This window comes from Buceros rhinoceros, unplaced genomic scaffold, assembly GCF_000710305.1.
Source record: "Buceros rhinoceros silvestris isolate BGI_N320 unplaced genomic scaffold, ASM71030v1 scaffold42060, whole genome shotgun sequence".
In the NCBI taxonomy this organism is placed as follows: domain Eukaryota; kingdom Metazoa; phylum Chordata; class Aves; order Bucerotiformes; family Bucerotidae; genus Buceros; species Buceros rhinoceros.
In genome coordinates, this window is record NW_010390904.1 from 2,606 (window position 1) to 19,423 (window position 16,818).

Consider the following 16,818-nt stretch of genomic DNA (forward strand, 5'->3'; position numbering starts at 1 on the left):
CAGCACCCCCAGCAGTCTTTTCTGGCGGCCCTCCCAGCCCCAAAGGCAGGCTGGAAGCTGCACGTCCAGCCTATTCCAACTCCTCTCTCTTCTCCCTGTTTGCCTACAAAGAGATACATTTTTAACTTCTCTTCAGATCAAGACTTGAGGGCAAACTCGGATTGTATTTTCATATTTCTTTGAGGGCTAAAAATGAACACACTGCTGAATTTCTCCTTTGTCACATGCCCCCAGGTGACAAGCCAAGGCTTACACAGCTGCACGTCCAGCCTATTCCAACTCCTCTCTCTTCTCCCTGTTTGCCTACAAAGAGATACATTTTTAACTTCTCTTCAGATCAAGACTTGAGGGCAAACTCGGATTGTATTTTCATATTTCTTTGAGGGCTAAAAATGAACACACTGCTGAATTTCTCCTTTGTCACATGCCCCCAGGTGACAAGCCAAGGCTTACACAGCCAGGCAGGACTTTTCTGCAGCAGGTGGAAATGCTGTGCCTGGGAGCCATTATTGTCCTGCTATCGTGGATAAAACAGTGGATAAAACACAGTGTGTGTGTGTGTGTGTGTGTTGTGTGATGCGGAGAGTGAAAAGATTTCTAGGCCACCATCAGCTGTCGCACAGCCCGCGTCAGAGGTAGAGGGCTCAGCAGTTCGAGCAACGGATGCATCTCAGGGCTTTTGGGTACTGTGACAGGGGAAAGCCCCTTCTACAACTTCACACTGCTTCTGTACTCCCCGCTGCGTTTCAAACACTGAATAGTACCTCTAGGCGACACTGATTGATCTTTTGTGTTGGTAATTTATTTGATTGCCTGCCTCTTCATCCGTTTTATCTGCTGCCTTCTTCACGGGCAAGCTGCGTTCAGCTGCTAATGTGGCGTTCCCATTTCAATAGGCTTCAGCCTGCTGCTCCCGTTTTAGGGCAGCTTTAGGAAGCAGAAAAATTTGTCAGGGTTGCATTTTTTGGATGGGTCTGAGAATTACTTGAGAGGAGCGTGGAAGGGGAGCGGGGTTATCTTCCCATCCTTCCTCTAGCTGTGCCTTTTGAAGGTAAAAGGTCGCAAAGGATGTGGGGTTGAGAGAGGAAGCGCAGGATTTGTCTTTGGTGACAAAACGAGGATGAAGCCATTCCATGGACCACGGCTTGGGACACTGATTTTTTTTTTTTTTTTTCTCCCCTTCTGGTTTACAGTGAATCTGCTTGACACAAGTCATTCCATGGACCACGGCTTGGGGCACTGATTTTTTTTTTTTTTTTTTCTCCCCTTCTGGTTTACAGTGAATCTGCTTGACACAAGTACTGCACAGGGTGAACTGGGTTGGCTTCCAGACCCTCCAGAAGTAGGGGTGAGTACATACCTTCAAAGAATGGAAGCCACTAGGAGTACTAAATGATGCAAAAGCGTAGTACAAATTGTAATTTAACCTTGCCTCTCAAAATCGGGCTTCTGCAGCTCCACCCTCTCCTGGACGTTGTGTGCTTTTTAAGTCTCCCTCCCTTACAGCCCGTCACATCTGCAGCCTCACCCACCGGCCAGCTGTCTGAGGACTGATGCCTCATTGAGTTGCAGTAGGTCTTAGTGATTAAATGTGTCCTTGAAATACACTGTTTCCACGAAGTAATAACACAAGAGAAAAAGGAAAAAATCAAATGATCACCCAGTTTTCATTTTAACATGTTGCAAATACATCTTCTATTTCCTTTTTTGGGCAAATAGCCACAGCAGAAGTATTCTCAAGAACTTAGAATCTTTGTCTGTTTAAGGTTGTTTTGTCTTTTTTTCTCTTGAGTGCTAAACTGAATGATCCAGTTATACATTTTTTTTAACTCAGCACCTGACTGAAGAAATAGCTGTTAACTCGTAGTGCAGCAATCCAGCCTACTGGGTGGGCTGCAAGGTTCCAGGACTTCACACTCAGCCTTAATGCTGTGTTTGACCCACACAGCTGATAATGAGAGAGACGTTTCCCTTTGTTTCATGACTGTAAAGCTCTGTTGATGGCAGTGCTTCAAAGTCTACTCCTGAAACCACTGCAAAATTGGACCCAAGCCCCCAGCTGAGCTCTTGCCTATTTTTGCACAAGTACGGCTGTTTTGTATGCAGTACAGCTGAGCAGTCCAGGTAGCATCCCAACCTACATTATCAAAGATGGTTTCCTTTGTAACAGCAGGACTGTAGGAGTGGTGGAAGGAAGGCACAAAGAAAAGGGAATTCAGGGACTAATGCTGCAGTAGTTAGAAGGATGTATGTTAATTCATAGTTCCAGTTCCTCATCCATGCTCTCATCTTTCTAGCAAGCCCCAGGCTCCCCTGTGAGGAAAGACTCTTTACCCTTGCTGCTTCTAAAGTAGACCTGGGTTCAGCCTGTTCCTAACTCATTTTCATAACTTTCCTCCATAATATGCTGTGTCTGGCTTAAATTCACCCCACCCTCCTCCTCCTCCTGGTAGTCTTGCTGGGTGAACTAGAGCTAGTCAGTGAGGTTCTTCTGTACTGGCATGACTGCATTTCTTTCATTAGTACAGTTGTTCTTGTTATTATTATTATTATACTCAAAAAAGGTGCCCTAATGAGACATACATGTAGATCATGTTTTGCCCATTGTTCCCTTTGTTGTCCCCATCAACTGCCTGTGTGGTAACTTTAACCCAATATGAGACTCCAGGCACATTCAGGGTGAAGTCTGTCTCTTGAACAGGTTGGAAAAACCCCCTGAAAAGCACTTTCTGAAAATAATTTGATAGAAGACAAACCCTTTGTTACAGAACATCTGATTTTTGCACAGCAGGCTCACAGCAGTTCTAGGATTTGTCACACCCTTCTCCTTGTGCTACATCTGCTTTTTAAAATATATAGTAGTTGTAATGGGGAATTGTAGGAGATGCTGGGAAACGTGGCCTGAGAGCAATCTAAACTAATAGATCGGGATTCTGATGACTGATTAACAGAGGATGAAAAACAGATTCATTGAGTTCTGATGAGCAACTCTTTTGCAGGGATTTGTCTAATTACGTCATTTCCCAGTAACTGTTAGGTGAAAGGCTGACAAATTGCCACAAGCAAAAAGGAAACAATGGGTGATTCTCTTGGAATCAGAACTTTGAACAACTCTTTCTGAAACCATTCTTCCAAAATGAAGAAGTAGATGTTAGAAGGAGAATGTTTTTTGACACAAAAGAGCTAAGATTAATACTGAATGTTCTGACTAGGTTGATTAGTAACAGGCTGGAAACATCTGAGCTGTGTTGCATTCAGAGCTGAAGGGTAGATTTCACGTAAGAGTGCTACTCGTACCTAACCGCAGATGCCAGAGATCTCCCATCTGTGAGCTGGATTCGTGTCAATGTGCTTATCACACGGAGGAGGAATTTGCTGTGAGGAATTTTCGTGCTTTATATGGACAAGGTCTCTGAGGCATAGCTCAGAAGCGGTTGGATAGTTCTGTGGGGGCAGAATTACACCTTTGGTTTTTTTGCACTTTTAGCCTATGACAATGGATGAAGTGGTTTGTCACGTGTGACTGTATCGTGGCCAGACTTGGTCTCTGTCCCGTATAGACCATGCTTCTGTTAACACATGCTCAGCCTAGGAGCACCGAGCTGTGTACCAGTTGGTTTTAGACAGCACGTGTCATTTTTCTGAACTTATAGAGTGCATTAACTGGCAGTGAAATCTTCCCTAGGCTTGAGGGTAGCCTTTAAGTGAAAGTGTTTGTCCTTTAAAGTGTCTGTAGAAGTTTGTTTGCTAAAAAGTTTGTGTTGGCTTGCTTTGTAGTAGCTGTTTAGAAAGGGTTTCACTCATTTTAGGCTACTATTGGAAACTAGGCACTTAAAAAGGCAGACTGTAATTCCTATAATCACTTTCTTATTTACCTTACCACCCCCACCGCCCCATCATCTAACGAATTTATTGATAATTTTTTTGTCTTTGAAGTTTTGAGACAGCAATGCCAGTTGGGCATGGGGCGATGTACTACAGTAGCAGTGGTAGATTCCCATCTTTCAACGTATATTAGAGCTAATGATGATAACTTTGGAGGTTTCAGGCATCCAGAATTTACCTGCTCTGATATTTCTTTAAGGATCCCCATGCTGACCAAACAGCCTGGCTACTTTAACTGATTTTATAAATCACTGAAACTGTCCAGAAAGGACTTCTCAAATCCTATAACAAACAAATTCAGTTACTGGGCATAGTAGTATTGCTTCTTGGCAACTTGTAAAATAACAGTATAAAGTTATTTATCTCTGATTTGCTTTCAAGTGTAATTGCATCAACTTTGAATGGACTGCCATGAGGAGTCTTGCATTTTGTTTTTAATAGACGAGGCCCTGAGCAACCTAACTTGGCTTTGAAGTTAGCCTTGCTGTGAGCAGGAGATTGGACTAGCGACCCAAAGGTCCCTTCACCTAAATCTTTCCATGTTTTCACGATAGTTTTGCATTATTTGTCCGTTAACATCGAGATTGAATTTTTAGCCTAGGCACAAAAGGTCCTTTCACTTTTACCTGTCTTTATGTTTTGAATTCTGTAGCAATCTATTGCTGCGGATTTTCTGTATCAGTTTATGCAGATCTATCATAGAACTTTGTGGGCAATCCAATATTTGTCTTTAGTTGCTATGATTATTTGACCCTCAGCTTGTGGGCCTATCTTGAAAATATTGTTTTGTCCACTATTTCCTTTTTTTTGTGCGTATGTGAATAGTATTTGCTTAATCCAGTCATACTTTCGTAAGCGTATGTGACTACTTAAGTTCCTAGCCATTTGTACCGTGGAACGCTGCATATGGGGCCTCGGTATGACTTTCTCTGTCTCTGTGCTGTTGTATGGATTGTAAATTAAACACACTTTATTCTTTTTGAGCTGGTATGTTTTGGGAAGCATGCTTTCACCAGTTCTACAGCTGTCTTTGCTTGTAAAAGTCCTTTTCTGTGATAACTTTGTTTTCACATTGGATATCTTGTTATTTCAGAAATCAAGTGAACTCTGCTGCTGCCACTAATTGCTGAATTCTTTCATATTTATTACATATTAAATGTTCAGCAGTGCTCAGTTTCAACTGGTAGCTGGTTTATAGAGCTTATTTTTCTCAAATTATATTTCTTCATGGACCATAGCATTATTAAATCTTCCAGATTATTTTCTTGGTCTCTTTTCTAGGCTGCCATTGTTCTCAATCACCTGTGCATGATGAGATGGAGGACATGATTTTTTTTCTGCATAGGCTGTGCTCTTGCTTGCTTCCACACACATTTCAAACTGTTGCTATCAGTTTCAAACTTCCTATCAGGTCTCCGAGTGTGCATGGCACCCGATGTGCTCAACTTTTCCGAAGTCTACCTTCACACAAGTCTAAGGATGTGCGTTTATTCCAGCGACATACTGTATCCCAGAGACTCATAAATTCATAAATAGCCACCAACTACAGCTAATGTGGCTCCAAAAACACTTGAAAAGCTTCAGAGATGAAGAAATTCTTGTGCAGTTCTGCACCCCACGTTTCACAGGAGATCTGACTATGGATATAGCAGCTGCTAATGTTATGTGAACGCAATTTGAATAAGCTGGTTTTTCTATTTTTTTTTCATGTTGCTGTTATCCCAGGCATAGTAAAAATTCTACACTGCTCAATTATTTTCTTTAGATAATAGACTAGATCAAGTACCTGTGACCTGTCAGCAACTTTTACATCACTGATCAGATGGTAAGGGTTACATGCTTTCAGATTCTAGCAAGGTGATGTTGTGTTCCACCAGATTAAGAGGTCCCAGACATCAACAACAGCTGATGGCAGGTTCTGTTTCTATCACTTCTGCTCACACAGATAGGCCTGGTCATGAAGCAAACAGTGTTGTGAGACACACAGTCCTCAACCCGCAAGTCGTTCCAGCACAGCACAACTATTTCATTAAACCTGGGCAGTTCAACTAATCAGACTTCTTGGTGTCTTACTCAGATAGTCTTACCTGGAATGAGTCTCAGCCAGACAGCTTTTTGTAGCATCCGAAGGTGGTGTGAAAAATAACCGTCAGAAATGCTGTTATGAGCATTTCTTCCCACAACCGTTGACAATATGTGTCCTTTAAGATCTAACTCAAAGGGATGACGTCACCTCTGAACCTGGAATAGAGTAGCAGTATATACCTTAGGCTGCTCTCACCTTAAGTATCATCAGGCATAAGGGATTAACTCTTCCACGTGAACAGAATCTGAAATAAGGGACGAATGCTTAGTAAGGTCAACAACTAACTGGAATTAGGAACAGCTCTGGCTCCAGAGTCATGTCCTGACATGCCCTGCTGCTGTTGATATACACTGCTGGAGATACTTCTTGATGATGTCTTGTTAAGTGAAAAGTAGTTATTTTGTGTGGATTTAGGAGAGAAGGAAAAAAAATGTTATGCACATCCAGATATATTTTACTTTACTCAGAGAGGCAAGTGGGGGGAGTAAAAAAAGTGAGATGAGAGGAAGTGAAGTGTAAGTTAATAGCTGTACTGTAGACTAGATTGCATGAGCCACCAACCAGGCAGCCTAGGATGAAGTCACTGCCACAGATCCAAGCAGTAATCTCAGCTAGTGCACGCAGCATTGTGACCTGAAGAGCAGAAAAGACCACATTCTGAGCCAAAGCAAAGCTGCTGTACAACCATGACAGTCATCACCACAGCTGCTCAGGCACTACAGCAATGATAGCACTGCTGCCTAGCAGCTTCAGGAAGCTGATTCATCCTTTCATAGCTGTTGAACGAGTGGACAAGGTTCACTGAGCACCACAAGTCAGCTGGATCTTTGAGATGAGCCTGCCTATAGCATGGTCCTCCAAGGAGACCAAGAGGGTATTTTAAAAAACCCAACAAAACAGATTCTGTTATAATACCAACCAAAATACTAGTGAGTTTGCAGGCAAGCAAGTTATAAAGGAAAGGCTTTATACCTTTTGTTGCCTGCTGTGTCCTTGATGGATGGACCTGTGCTTTGAAGTATGATTCTTACCCTCTCAGAGGCAGAGTTGCAGAAAAATGTGCCCATTCCCTCTGATTTCTTGCAACGTTATTTCCAGTGCTTCTAAGGCTGAGTTCCTGGCTTCTCTATGCTTGAACTGGAGCCTGCCAGCTCCCCACTGTGACTTGCATGCTGCTATCCCCTGCAGCTTTTTTTCTCAAGGTAGGTTTAATAATGACAAAGAAAAGGCACTATTACCCTGTCCCTGTGGGATTCCACCAGATCCATCTTTGAAAGGAACCTATATAAACAGAACAAGTATTGGCCACTGCCATCTCACTCATTTCCCAGCTTCTCTGTAAACACTGGAAGTATACTTGACACGCAATACAAAACCATAACTCAGACCATACAAAGCTCTTTGTCTTGAAAAAAAACCCAACTCATTTCCATTTACAATGGATCTTATGCAACGTACAATGTAGTGCAAAAAATAACATGAGCGCTAATGTTTGCTTTATCAATAATGCGACTTTAGCCATGAATTCTGAACTCTTAAGATCCACCATCTGATTTTTCACTCTTGTCCTCTTTGTAGTTACTGATATTGTTAGTGGGTGTTAGCAAAATAAGTGTATATAAAACTGTTCCAAAACAGCTAGGTGAAATGTTGGACTGCAGTATCATTATTCCTCATCTAGTAGCATCTGTTGTGACCAAGACTGTTTTCATGCAAGACCTTAATGTGGCCAGACGGTTCAGAGAATAAGCAGACAGCAGAACCTGGGTTTGATAAACAGGTTCAGTAATCAATGCGCTGGGATTCCATGGCTCACATTAGCATCTTATCTTCCTGTAAGAACTTGAGTACAAGTTAAATTGGAAGGAGATGGGTGGGATAGAAACCTATGTGCTAGTGCCCTAAAGGACAAGTAATTACATAATGCAGTTGCTCCTCCCTAAAAATAATCAGTAGATCATTATGGGGAAAAAAAATATATCATCCCGCCCAGAATGATACTGTAGACGAGTAAACATCACTTCTATGTTTACTTGTATCGAAGACTCCATGATGATGTGTTGAAATCAGATTTCCCTGACCATTGCCAAATGATCAAAGAAATAAAACCAGCCTCTTTGCTGTTCTCAGACCTAGAGTTATAGGACTCATGAAGTTAGGTGTCTAGATATCACCACTCTTCTTTCATCATCGTCTAAATTGTCTTCCACACCAGCAAAAGAACCTGCAAGAGTATTGAGAAACTTGCAGCGAAGGGTCACAGAAACTTCATTCTGGAACATTGCCCAAACGCCACTGTGGTGCTGCTATTTTTGACTGGCTGATCTAGCTTTACCTACTGCCAGGTTTTTGTCAGATGTACTTTAGCTGCAAAGAAGCTGTTCATCATATCACGGCGGATACCAGCAAGATGTCTCTATTGTCACAGTCTTTCCTCTGAGGCAAAGCTGTAGTACAGACAAACCTGCACTGTACAAGTGCCTTCAACTCTGAATCTATTTAAGGAAGACATTTTTGGTCATGGTAGCATGCAAATGCCACTATACCAAAGTCAAAGAAACTCCACAGGCAAAACTGCTACCGGAGGAAGGTGACAGAAATGATTCAGTGGAGTGTGTTCTGCTAGGTGGCTTCAGGCTTGGCACACCAGTAACATATTGCTGAGAAAGATTGCTGTTTTGTGGCCCTGTGATTTTTCTTCAGGAAGAGACTTCATGGATTTAAAATAGCACTCTGAATTCTGTTGCACGATAGCTGGCAAAGACATGTACTTGCTAAGCCAGGTATGCTGTAGCTGGCTGCACTAACTCCGATGGTCTTTTCATCTTAATGCAACTCTTCAGTCCAAAGTTAAACAGGTTAGGGATTTTCAGTATATGAACTCCTAACTTTTCCAGTGGAGACATGCATCTTAGTTCAGTAACTTTAAGCCTATTGGCAAGGTGCTCACCTTGTTGTTGCCTTCTGTAAGTCTCTTAAAAGTATCACCGTGCCTTTGCCTAGAGGTCTGCAGGCCACAGATTGGAAGCCGCTGTGCTAAGCTAATGAAAGCGAATGAAATACAGGTCACAGCAGGCAGACTTTTATCTGAAAGGAGACAGGGCAAGTCCCTAAGGAGATGGAGACAGTGTTACTGTTCTGAGACACAAGCTCTCCATTCTGAGTCTAAGGATGTGCAATGCCATCACAGTCTACTGTCTTCGTCACTGGTAGCCTACCTATTCATTAACAAGAATGGAATTTGTAGTCATCCTCATAAAAAGTCCATTCCCCTCGCCCCCAAAGACTAAAATCAAGAGACCACTATATTGATGCCAGCAGAACCTGAGACAGTAGTTCCAAGAAGACGCATGAATTGTCTCAGTTTGTTTCCATCTTACACCTTACGGCAGGTTCTAGGAAGAGCAGTCCACAGATAGATGGAGGAATCCCATGTTGTCCTAGATAGGGTCCTTGACACGGGCCTAACCAGAAAGGCTCATTTGTAGAAAAGCAGAGTAAGCCTTCCTTAGGCTTCAGAGCTTCAAACCATACAATCAATTCAGAGTCAATCAAGGCAAATATTAAAAGGCATGCACCTTATCTTTGGATTTTCACTCACATGGCAGAGCAAACCCATCCTATGTACTATAAATATCTAGTGCTGCCCTTCCAGGTAGTCATTCAAGTAATTCTGAACTGCTTTCATAAAGACAGCTCGTCTCCACCACTGTTTTCTTCATATTAAATCTTTATATGGAGGAAAGTTGCCTTCCTTTTTCCCAAACTTGCAGTGTTCTGAGGTTATTGAGATAGCACTCTTGCATTGAGGTTGTCATTCACTTAACTCTAATTGCTGTGCTGGAATTGTTTTGCTTTGTATTATAACACCACACCAAGGCTTTTAAGAACAAACCTCTGGGACTATGCGCCTGTGTTAATATATGGGTTTCTGCGAAGTACGGAACACTCTTTTGTTTTCAAATCCAATGGTTTCATCCTTAGACTTTTTAGAAAGTCAAGCTACTAATTTATGGCCCTCTCCTGAATGCATTGCCTTTTGTTTTCTTAGCGACTTTTTAAGAATTCTGAAATGTTTTAAAAGTTTAAAGACTAGTTTAAAGACAGTTCAAACTTAAAAAAAGAATTTAAATTTAAAAGAGTTTAAAAGGAGTTTCAAAGAATAAAATTTAAAGATTTTAAGAACTCTTAAGCTTGCTTGGAACAGGGAATTAATCAGATAATCTCTGAGAGTCATTTACAACATAAGTCTTCCTACGATTCTGAATCTCCTTGAATGTTTTCTGTAGTATCATAAAACCACAGTTCACTCACTGCTAAGATGAGGAAGTCTGACTTGCACTGTCCCCCACTTCTCTAGAGGAATGCTTCCCATCCTATGGCCAAACTGATGACTGGAGCAAGGGTTCAGTGTCTGGAATGAAATGGGTAGAAAGTTATATTATCAAAGGCGGTTGATTCAATGTCATTGGCAGACAAACTGGAGAGCCAGATTATTATTATTGATTGAGCCAGGCTTTACCACATGTGTTTATTAAGAACATTACATTAAAAATCAGAGGCACACATTTTGATTTTGCAGCAGATTTTTTGAGGATGTGAGACAGTTGCCTAGCAACTTCTGGACTCATCACCCTTTCATTAAGTGTTGTATGTAACAGTTTTCCTCTACTACTTTGAATTTAAAAGCTTCACTGAATAATGAAGTCACAAGCATATTTAACAATAGCTCTATATTGTCAGCATAAATAATATCCTCATTTTACTTCCTTTACCCATCAGCGGCAGAGTCTAGAAAAACCAAGTCTGACTCCCTTGTTATTCCTTTACACCACGCTGCATATGAAACTGTGCAATAGTCACTGCTAAGCATCTTTGCCCTGAAGAGCTCAGCCTGGAAGAAGCTGGCCTGGGATGAGCTAGAGAAATATTATAGGAGTTAGCAGCTGGATTTTTGCCAGCAGTAGAGTTTAAAGGAAATTTTCCTGCTAGACTTGTCACTATTGAAAATGAAACTTTGGTCCTGTATCACCTAAGTTTCCAAAATGGTATATTCAGGACACACATCACCACAGCTCCTGTCTTTTGGTGAGACATGCAAAAATTGCTTTCTGGTGACACTTGTCTGTGGTACTGCCTTAGGATAAACTGCTAATGGAAACTTGTCTAACTCTCAGCCTTAAAATGCAATTATGCCTTTCCCATCAGCTTGGTGGAAGCAAACACCCATGGAAAAATGCTTCTAAAAGCCAGTCCTGACATAGGCAGTTTCATATGAAAGCTATATGAGAGCTCTTGCTCTCCTTTCTAACCTGTTCTATTTCAGTATACTTCAGAATGTGTGGTAAATTCAATTCTGTAGCATTTTCCAGAAGATTTTCAATGAAACAGTACAAGAGGGGATTAAACAGATTGTCTATTCTGGCTGATCAGCTGGGACTAATCCGTCTCTTTCTCTCTCTTGCTATCCACTCCAGTGAGTGAAATAAGTGTAAATCCTGTGCGGTGCAGGTATATGCCAGCTGGATCAGATTAAGAGGGTGGGGTAACACTGGAGATTAATTACATGGAGAAAAAGGAAACAAGAAGGGACACATAGATAGCATCCATAGAACTTCCTGGGAGTGGACTGCTAGTATGCACTTAGGTACATGGCTGAAATCAGCCAGCCACGAGCTTGCGCTACCAGCAGAGTTTGCTAGCTTGGAGAGAGCTACAGAGGACAGTTTTCAGAGTGGGGCTGCATAGGAGGTATGCTCTAAGTCATGGCGTAAAAGCAAAGCCTCCTTCGGCACTCTGTGGGTCCATCTCTTGTACTCCACTAGGAGAACGACCTGGTCTGTGGCATCACAGAAGGTAGGAGAGAGGCTGCAGCATCGTTCTGTGAGTACAAGAGGTGGAGGGGCTGGAGAAACATGTGACTCTCATGCTCAGCCCATGAGACTTGACAAACCTAGAGTACTATAGAGACTGAGGCCTTGTTCAAATTGCATCTTAGCCTGGGGTGTGATTTAAAACCCAGATGCTTAAACTCATGCCAATACCTATGTGGGCACTTGTTTCAATTTAATTTGATTAAACATAATGAGAAAGGCAGTCCTAGCAAGGCGGGAAAAAAGATTTAAGTTATTTTCCCTGTGGACAAAACCTTGCTTTCCAAGTTTTCAGTTCTCATGTGTGACTTACTCAAAAGTGAATATTTTTTGCATTTTGTATCTGACCTGTGGTGAGGAAACAAAACTGGAACCACATAAAATTTGGCAGAAATGTATGTTAAAATACCTATTGAACCCTATTGGATTCAAACAAATAGAATCAGTGAGGTTGTATAACCAGCTGGGCCCATGTCCTCTTCTCAACTATTTGCCTGGGGAAGAAGCAGAACCTAGTATGAACTCAGGAAAATCAACCGAGTTTTACTAGTTAAATTAGAGTTTGCAAAATATCACACTTCAAGAAGTATGAACTCCAAATTAAAGAGCGCTAGCTCTAGCAGAGTCCTGCCGTTGACCTTCCCAGGCAACACAGGTCACCTTCCTAGGCGACACAGGTTTGGCCCCCTGTGTCGGGCCACCTTTTCTCCCCAAAGTCCTGTGCAGTATTTTTGGGGGCAGATAATAGCCCTGATCTGGTATGTCCTACTGTACACTATCAGTGTAAACGGTGGCAGAGAGAAGTGGCCAATGCATGGGAGTAGTGGGTCTTTCTCTCAATCTAAGATAGGGCGGTGTATGAAAGAAAAAAATTGGAACCAAGGTAGGGTGACAGGGATGTGTAAGGGCCCATGCACAGAAGTTCCCTTCAGCTTGCCATGAGTCAGATCCTAATTACAATATTTTCTTTGCTCCCCGTGTAAAGAGTACAGGCAGATAGACATGGAGGTTTAGACCAGATACAGCTTTTGCTCAGTGTAAGAGAGCTTTTAACTAGCCAGGCTTTGAGCCCTGAATGCTAAATGGGAATTGTCCTTGTACACAAGATTTTGTCATATTTGAAGAGAAACTTGGTTTTCCACATCTGTCTAACAATGTGTGTTTTCTTCTCCCCTGGGAGCAGTGGAGTGAAGTGCAGCAGATGATAAATGGTACCCCGGTCTATATGTACCAGGACTGCAGTGTGCTTTCCGAGGGTGACACTGATCACTGGCTTCGCACCAACTGGATTTATCGGGGTGAAGCAGCCTCCCGCATTTATGTGGAGCTAAAATTTACTGTGAGGGACTGCAAGAGCTTCAAAGGTGAAGTGGTGACCTGCAAAGAGACCTTCAATCTCTATTACATGGAGTCTGAACAAGATGTTGGGATCCAGTTCCGCCGGCCACTGTTCATCAAGGTCTGTAGTGCTGGGGGTGAAGACTGAGTCACAAGTTTCAGCTTAAACTAGTCATATCCTTCAGCTCAAACTAGGTGTATCTTGCTGCCTGGGAGAGGCCGGGAGAACCGGCATCTGGGGAGGGGCGTGGATAGTAAGCTTTGTCCTTAGAATAAACTTTGCCCCCAGTGTCCTCTGTGATGATCAGAGCAGTCTTTGTCACAGGAGGCACAGGAGTTTTCAAATGAGATCAGACCTCCCTTCGGCATAACCACTTATTGATCTGGACACCACGTAAGTAAGGATTCTAAAGGGTTGTAACAGTGGTGGATGGTTATACCAAATTTTAGAAATAGTCAAGCAAAGACCAAAGGAATTTGACTTGCCTTAGGTAATTAGGCAAGAGTGAAGAACATAATCCAGTTCAGGTGTCTGTGCTCCTAAACATTTACTGATTGTTACAAGATACAGGGTCTTATTTTCTAAACCTGAAGGTCATGGCTTGCTCTAATGAAATTCTCCCTTCTGTGAAAGTATTTAGTGCCGCTGTATTTTAACTGCTGTTTCCCCCAGCGTCATGCCCTCTTGCCATGGAAACATTTGAATTGTAGAACAGGAAATTTCAGCCTTTTTGCAGAGGAAATTCTATAACTCAGTCCTGTCCTAAAAGAAGCCACAGACCTAAATTATTTGTCTGCCCTTTCCTCTGCAGTTTAAATGCATGTGATGAAAACAAAAAACAGTAAAGGCCACCACAGGCAGAGCAGGACTCTGGTATCTGACTGCCATCTCTCCCCAGTGCTCCTCCGTCTACCCTGCAGCCTACCACAAGCATTTGTGTGATACGTCCACAACTCCCAAATCTGCCTTGTGATCCCACTGCCAGATGCAGTTGCTGTGCAGATCTTTTCATCTGCCATCCAACTACATGGAGTGGGTGGTGTCATGCAATGAGGAGGGGCCTGTGGTGGAGAGGATCAGCTACCAGGCTCTGTCTCTGAGAAGAAAGGTCACCCCATTATCAGGTTTTCTGAGAAGAAAGGCAGCTGCAGCTGCAGTTCATCTCTTCCATATCACATGATGTCATGGAGGCCTTTCCCATTTGCTCAAGCATTGAAAGCATCTCTCACTCACTCTCACCCTTTGTTTGTTGAGGCAGTGGGAATGTAAGAGCATGGGAGCATTTTTAACCCAAATATCTACAGTGCTGAAAAATGCAGGAAAAGTACCTGGTGGTAGATGATCTGACCTGCACCAAGTATAGCCTAGAAATGGGTGGCTGTAATTCACTGGTCAATTTAACAAACAGAACTCTTAGTGGTGTTGTGATTTCTTCTGCATACAATTTGCAGACAAAGAAAAATATCACAGAAGAGAGGTTTGCTCCTTTAGGGGCAGTTCCTAAAGACCTCTGAGGTCAGAGGGGCAGAACATAATTCCGTGTAAGACCAATGAATGACTGCAAACGAGTTAAAAGGAGATGATGGAAAGTACAGAGGCAAGAAAGGATATGGGCTCCATTGTGAACTCCTCTTCCATGTGCAGAGAAAGCGTACAGTGCACTGGCGTTAGAAGCCGGCTGACCATACAGCCTCTAAAAGGCCTTAGTGTAGGAGTTTGGGAGGCATGGGTATCTCGGCGGCTGCTGCTGCGTGCTCAGATGTTAAAGCTGTGGTCTTTTTCTCTTGCACTTAGCTCAACACCGTGGCAGCAGATCGAAGTTTCACCAGCAGAGACATCGAATCGGGCGCCATGCAGCTGAACACAGAAGTGTGCACCATTGGGAAGCTGTCTCGGCGGGGCTTCTACTTGGCTTTCCAGAACTCTGGGGCTTGCATAGCAATGGTGTCTGTCCGAGTGTATTACAAGACCTGCCCAGAGACAGTGCGGGGCCTGGCCCGTTTTCCAGAGACGCTGGCAGGTTCAGAGGGTCTGACAGAAGTGCAAGGGGTCTGTGTGGAGTATGCAGCTGAAGAAGTGGGCTCTGCCCCCAGGATGCACTGCAGCACTGACGGGGAGTGGCTGGTACCAATGGGCCGATGCATTTGTGCTGTGGGGTTTGAGGAAGTCGATGGGAGCTGCGTAGGTGAGTATGCAGACAGACACTGGCTGTAGGCCATGGGAGAGGTTCCAGGGAGCTAGAGATCAGAGCATCTGTAAGCATGAAGTGCAGTCAGGGGAGTTAGTGTGGTCTACCTCTCTCTTGCCTGCCAGGTGTAACTTATACTTTGCCTCTCCTCCTTAGCTTCTCTTTTTCAGTTGTGATTTTTCTACTTATGTGTAAGGTGTAAGACCTGCACACACCTCTCCACTCCCTCTTGGGCTTTATCCAGGAGCCTTCAGCTCTGGAGCTAGTTTCTGTGAGCTGTAACTGTGTGATTGACACTGACTCACTCCACAACTGGTTCCCAACCCCTAAATGTCAGCCTTGTTTCTCTCAGGCCAGAAGGGTCAGATGCACAGAACAGTGTATATGTCCCATGAACAGAAAGCTGAAAGCCAAAGAGGGGCAAGTTTCTCCTCTGTGTCCCCTTCTGCTTGGACTGGGATGGCTCTTTTGCCATGGGAAACCATGTAAAGCACGTTGCACAATACCATCGGCGCCTGGCTCATTCCTGAGGAAGAGCAATTAGCAAGTATAGGAGTCACCAGGGCACTGGAGCCACAGAGCAAGCCAGAGTTGTTGGAGCAAACAGTGCAGGGCTCTCCCTTTGTCACAGAGGGGTCAAGATTCAACTTCTTAGGGCAACTTTGTGTCTTTGTAAGGGAAGAGGATATGTGTGGTGTTTTGAGGGATATGTATAACTGCAGAGGAGTAGGTAAAAACGAGCGCGTCTCTGCTCTTGTTGTCGGAGCCACACAGCACAAGGCTAAGGCTCTCAGGGCTAGCGAGTGCCCCATGTCTCTTGTTCTGCCTTTGCTCTGCTACAAGGATCTGGTGCCTCCATGAATCTCCAGTTTGCTGCTTATTTTGCTTGAGGAGCTGGTGAGGGTTGAAGTACAAGATCCTTGCCCTTCTCTAGCAATCCCCTCTCTTTGCACAGCCCAGCCAGTTTTTCCACTTAGGTGCTACAGAGCTCTCTCCGCCCTCCTGAGAGCACTCCCCTGGGAAGGGGCAGGGAAGCTGTCATGTCTGGACAAGCCCTGACTGCTATCACGGCATAGGTTCATTCTACATCTGTGCTTTCATCCCAGTTCACCCAAGTACAGCTGCAGCCAGAAGTGTCTTTTGTAGGATCAGTAGGGACTGGGAAGGTCTCCCAGAAGAGGAAGGGAGGAGGGGAGAATCTAGCAGGGGTAGGGAGAGGTACTTCATATCCAGAGCAGCGTCCTGTTGGGAGAATCAGAGGAGACGGTGAAGGTAGGTTGCCTGCTGGGGGGTATCTTTAGGTCCTCTCCCTCACTGTGCAAAGGACTGAGAACAACCCAGGTCAGGATAAAGACTGAGGTCACAGCTTCTACATTATCCTCAGAAGATGGAAGGACTTATTCAAACATTTAAAGGGGGACAGGAGAGAGGAAGACCTTCTGGCAGC

General features: G+C 43.6%; 1 protein-coding gene across 1 annotated transcript; it reads left to right on the forward strand.

Moving 5' to 3' along the window:
- Nucleotides 1–13,027: 13,027 nt before the first annotated feature.
- LOC104496420 (ephrin type-A receptor 1-like) lies at nucleotides 13,028–15,368 on the forward strand (the record flags this gene model as incomplete). The annotated part of the gene is made up of 2 exons (XM_010139535.1): nucleotides 13,028–13,303; nucleotides 14,978–15,368. Coding segments are annotated over 2 exons (667 nt in total), but the record flags the coding sequence as incomplete, so codon positions are not given.
- Nucleotides 15,369–16,818: the final 1,450 nt, after the last annotated feature.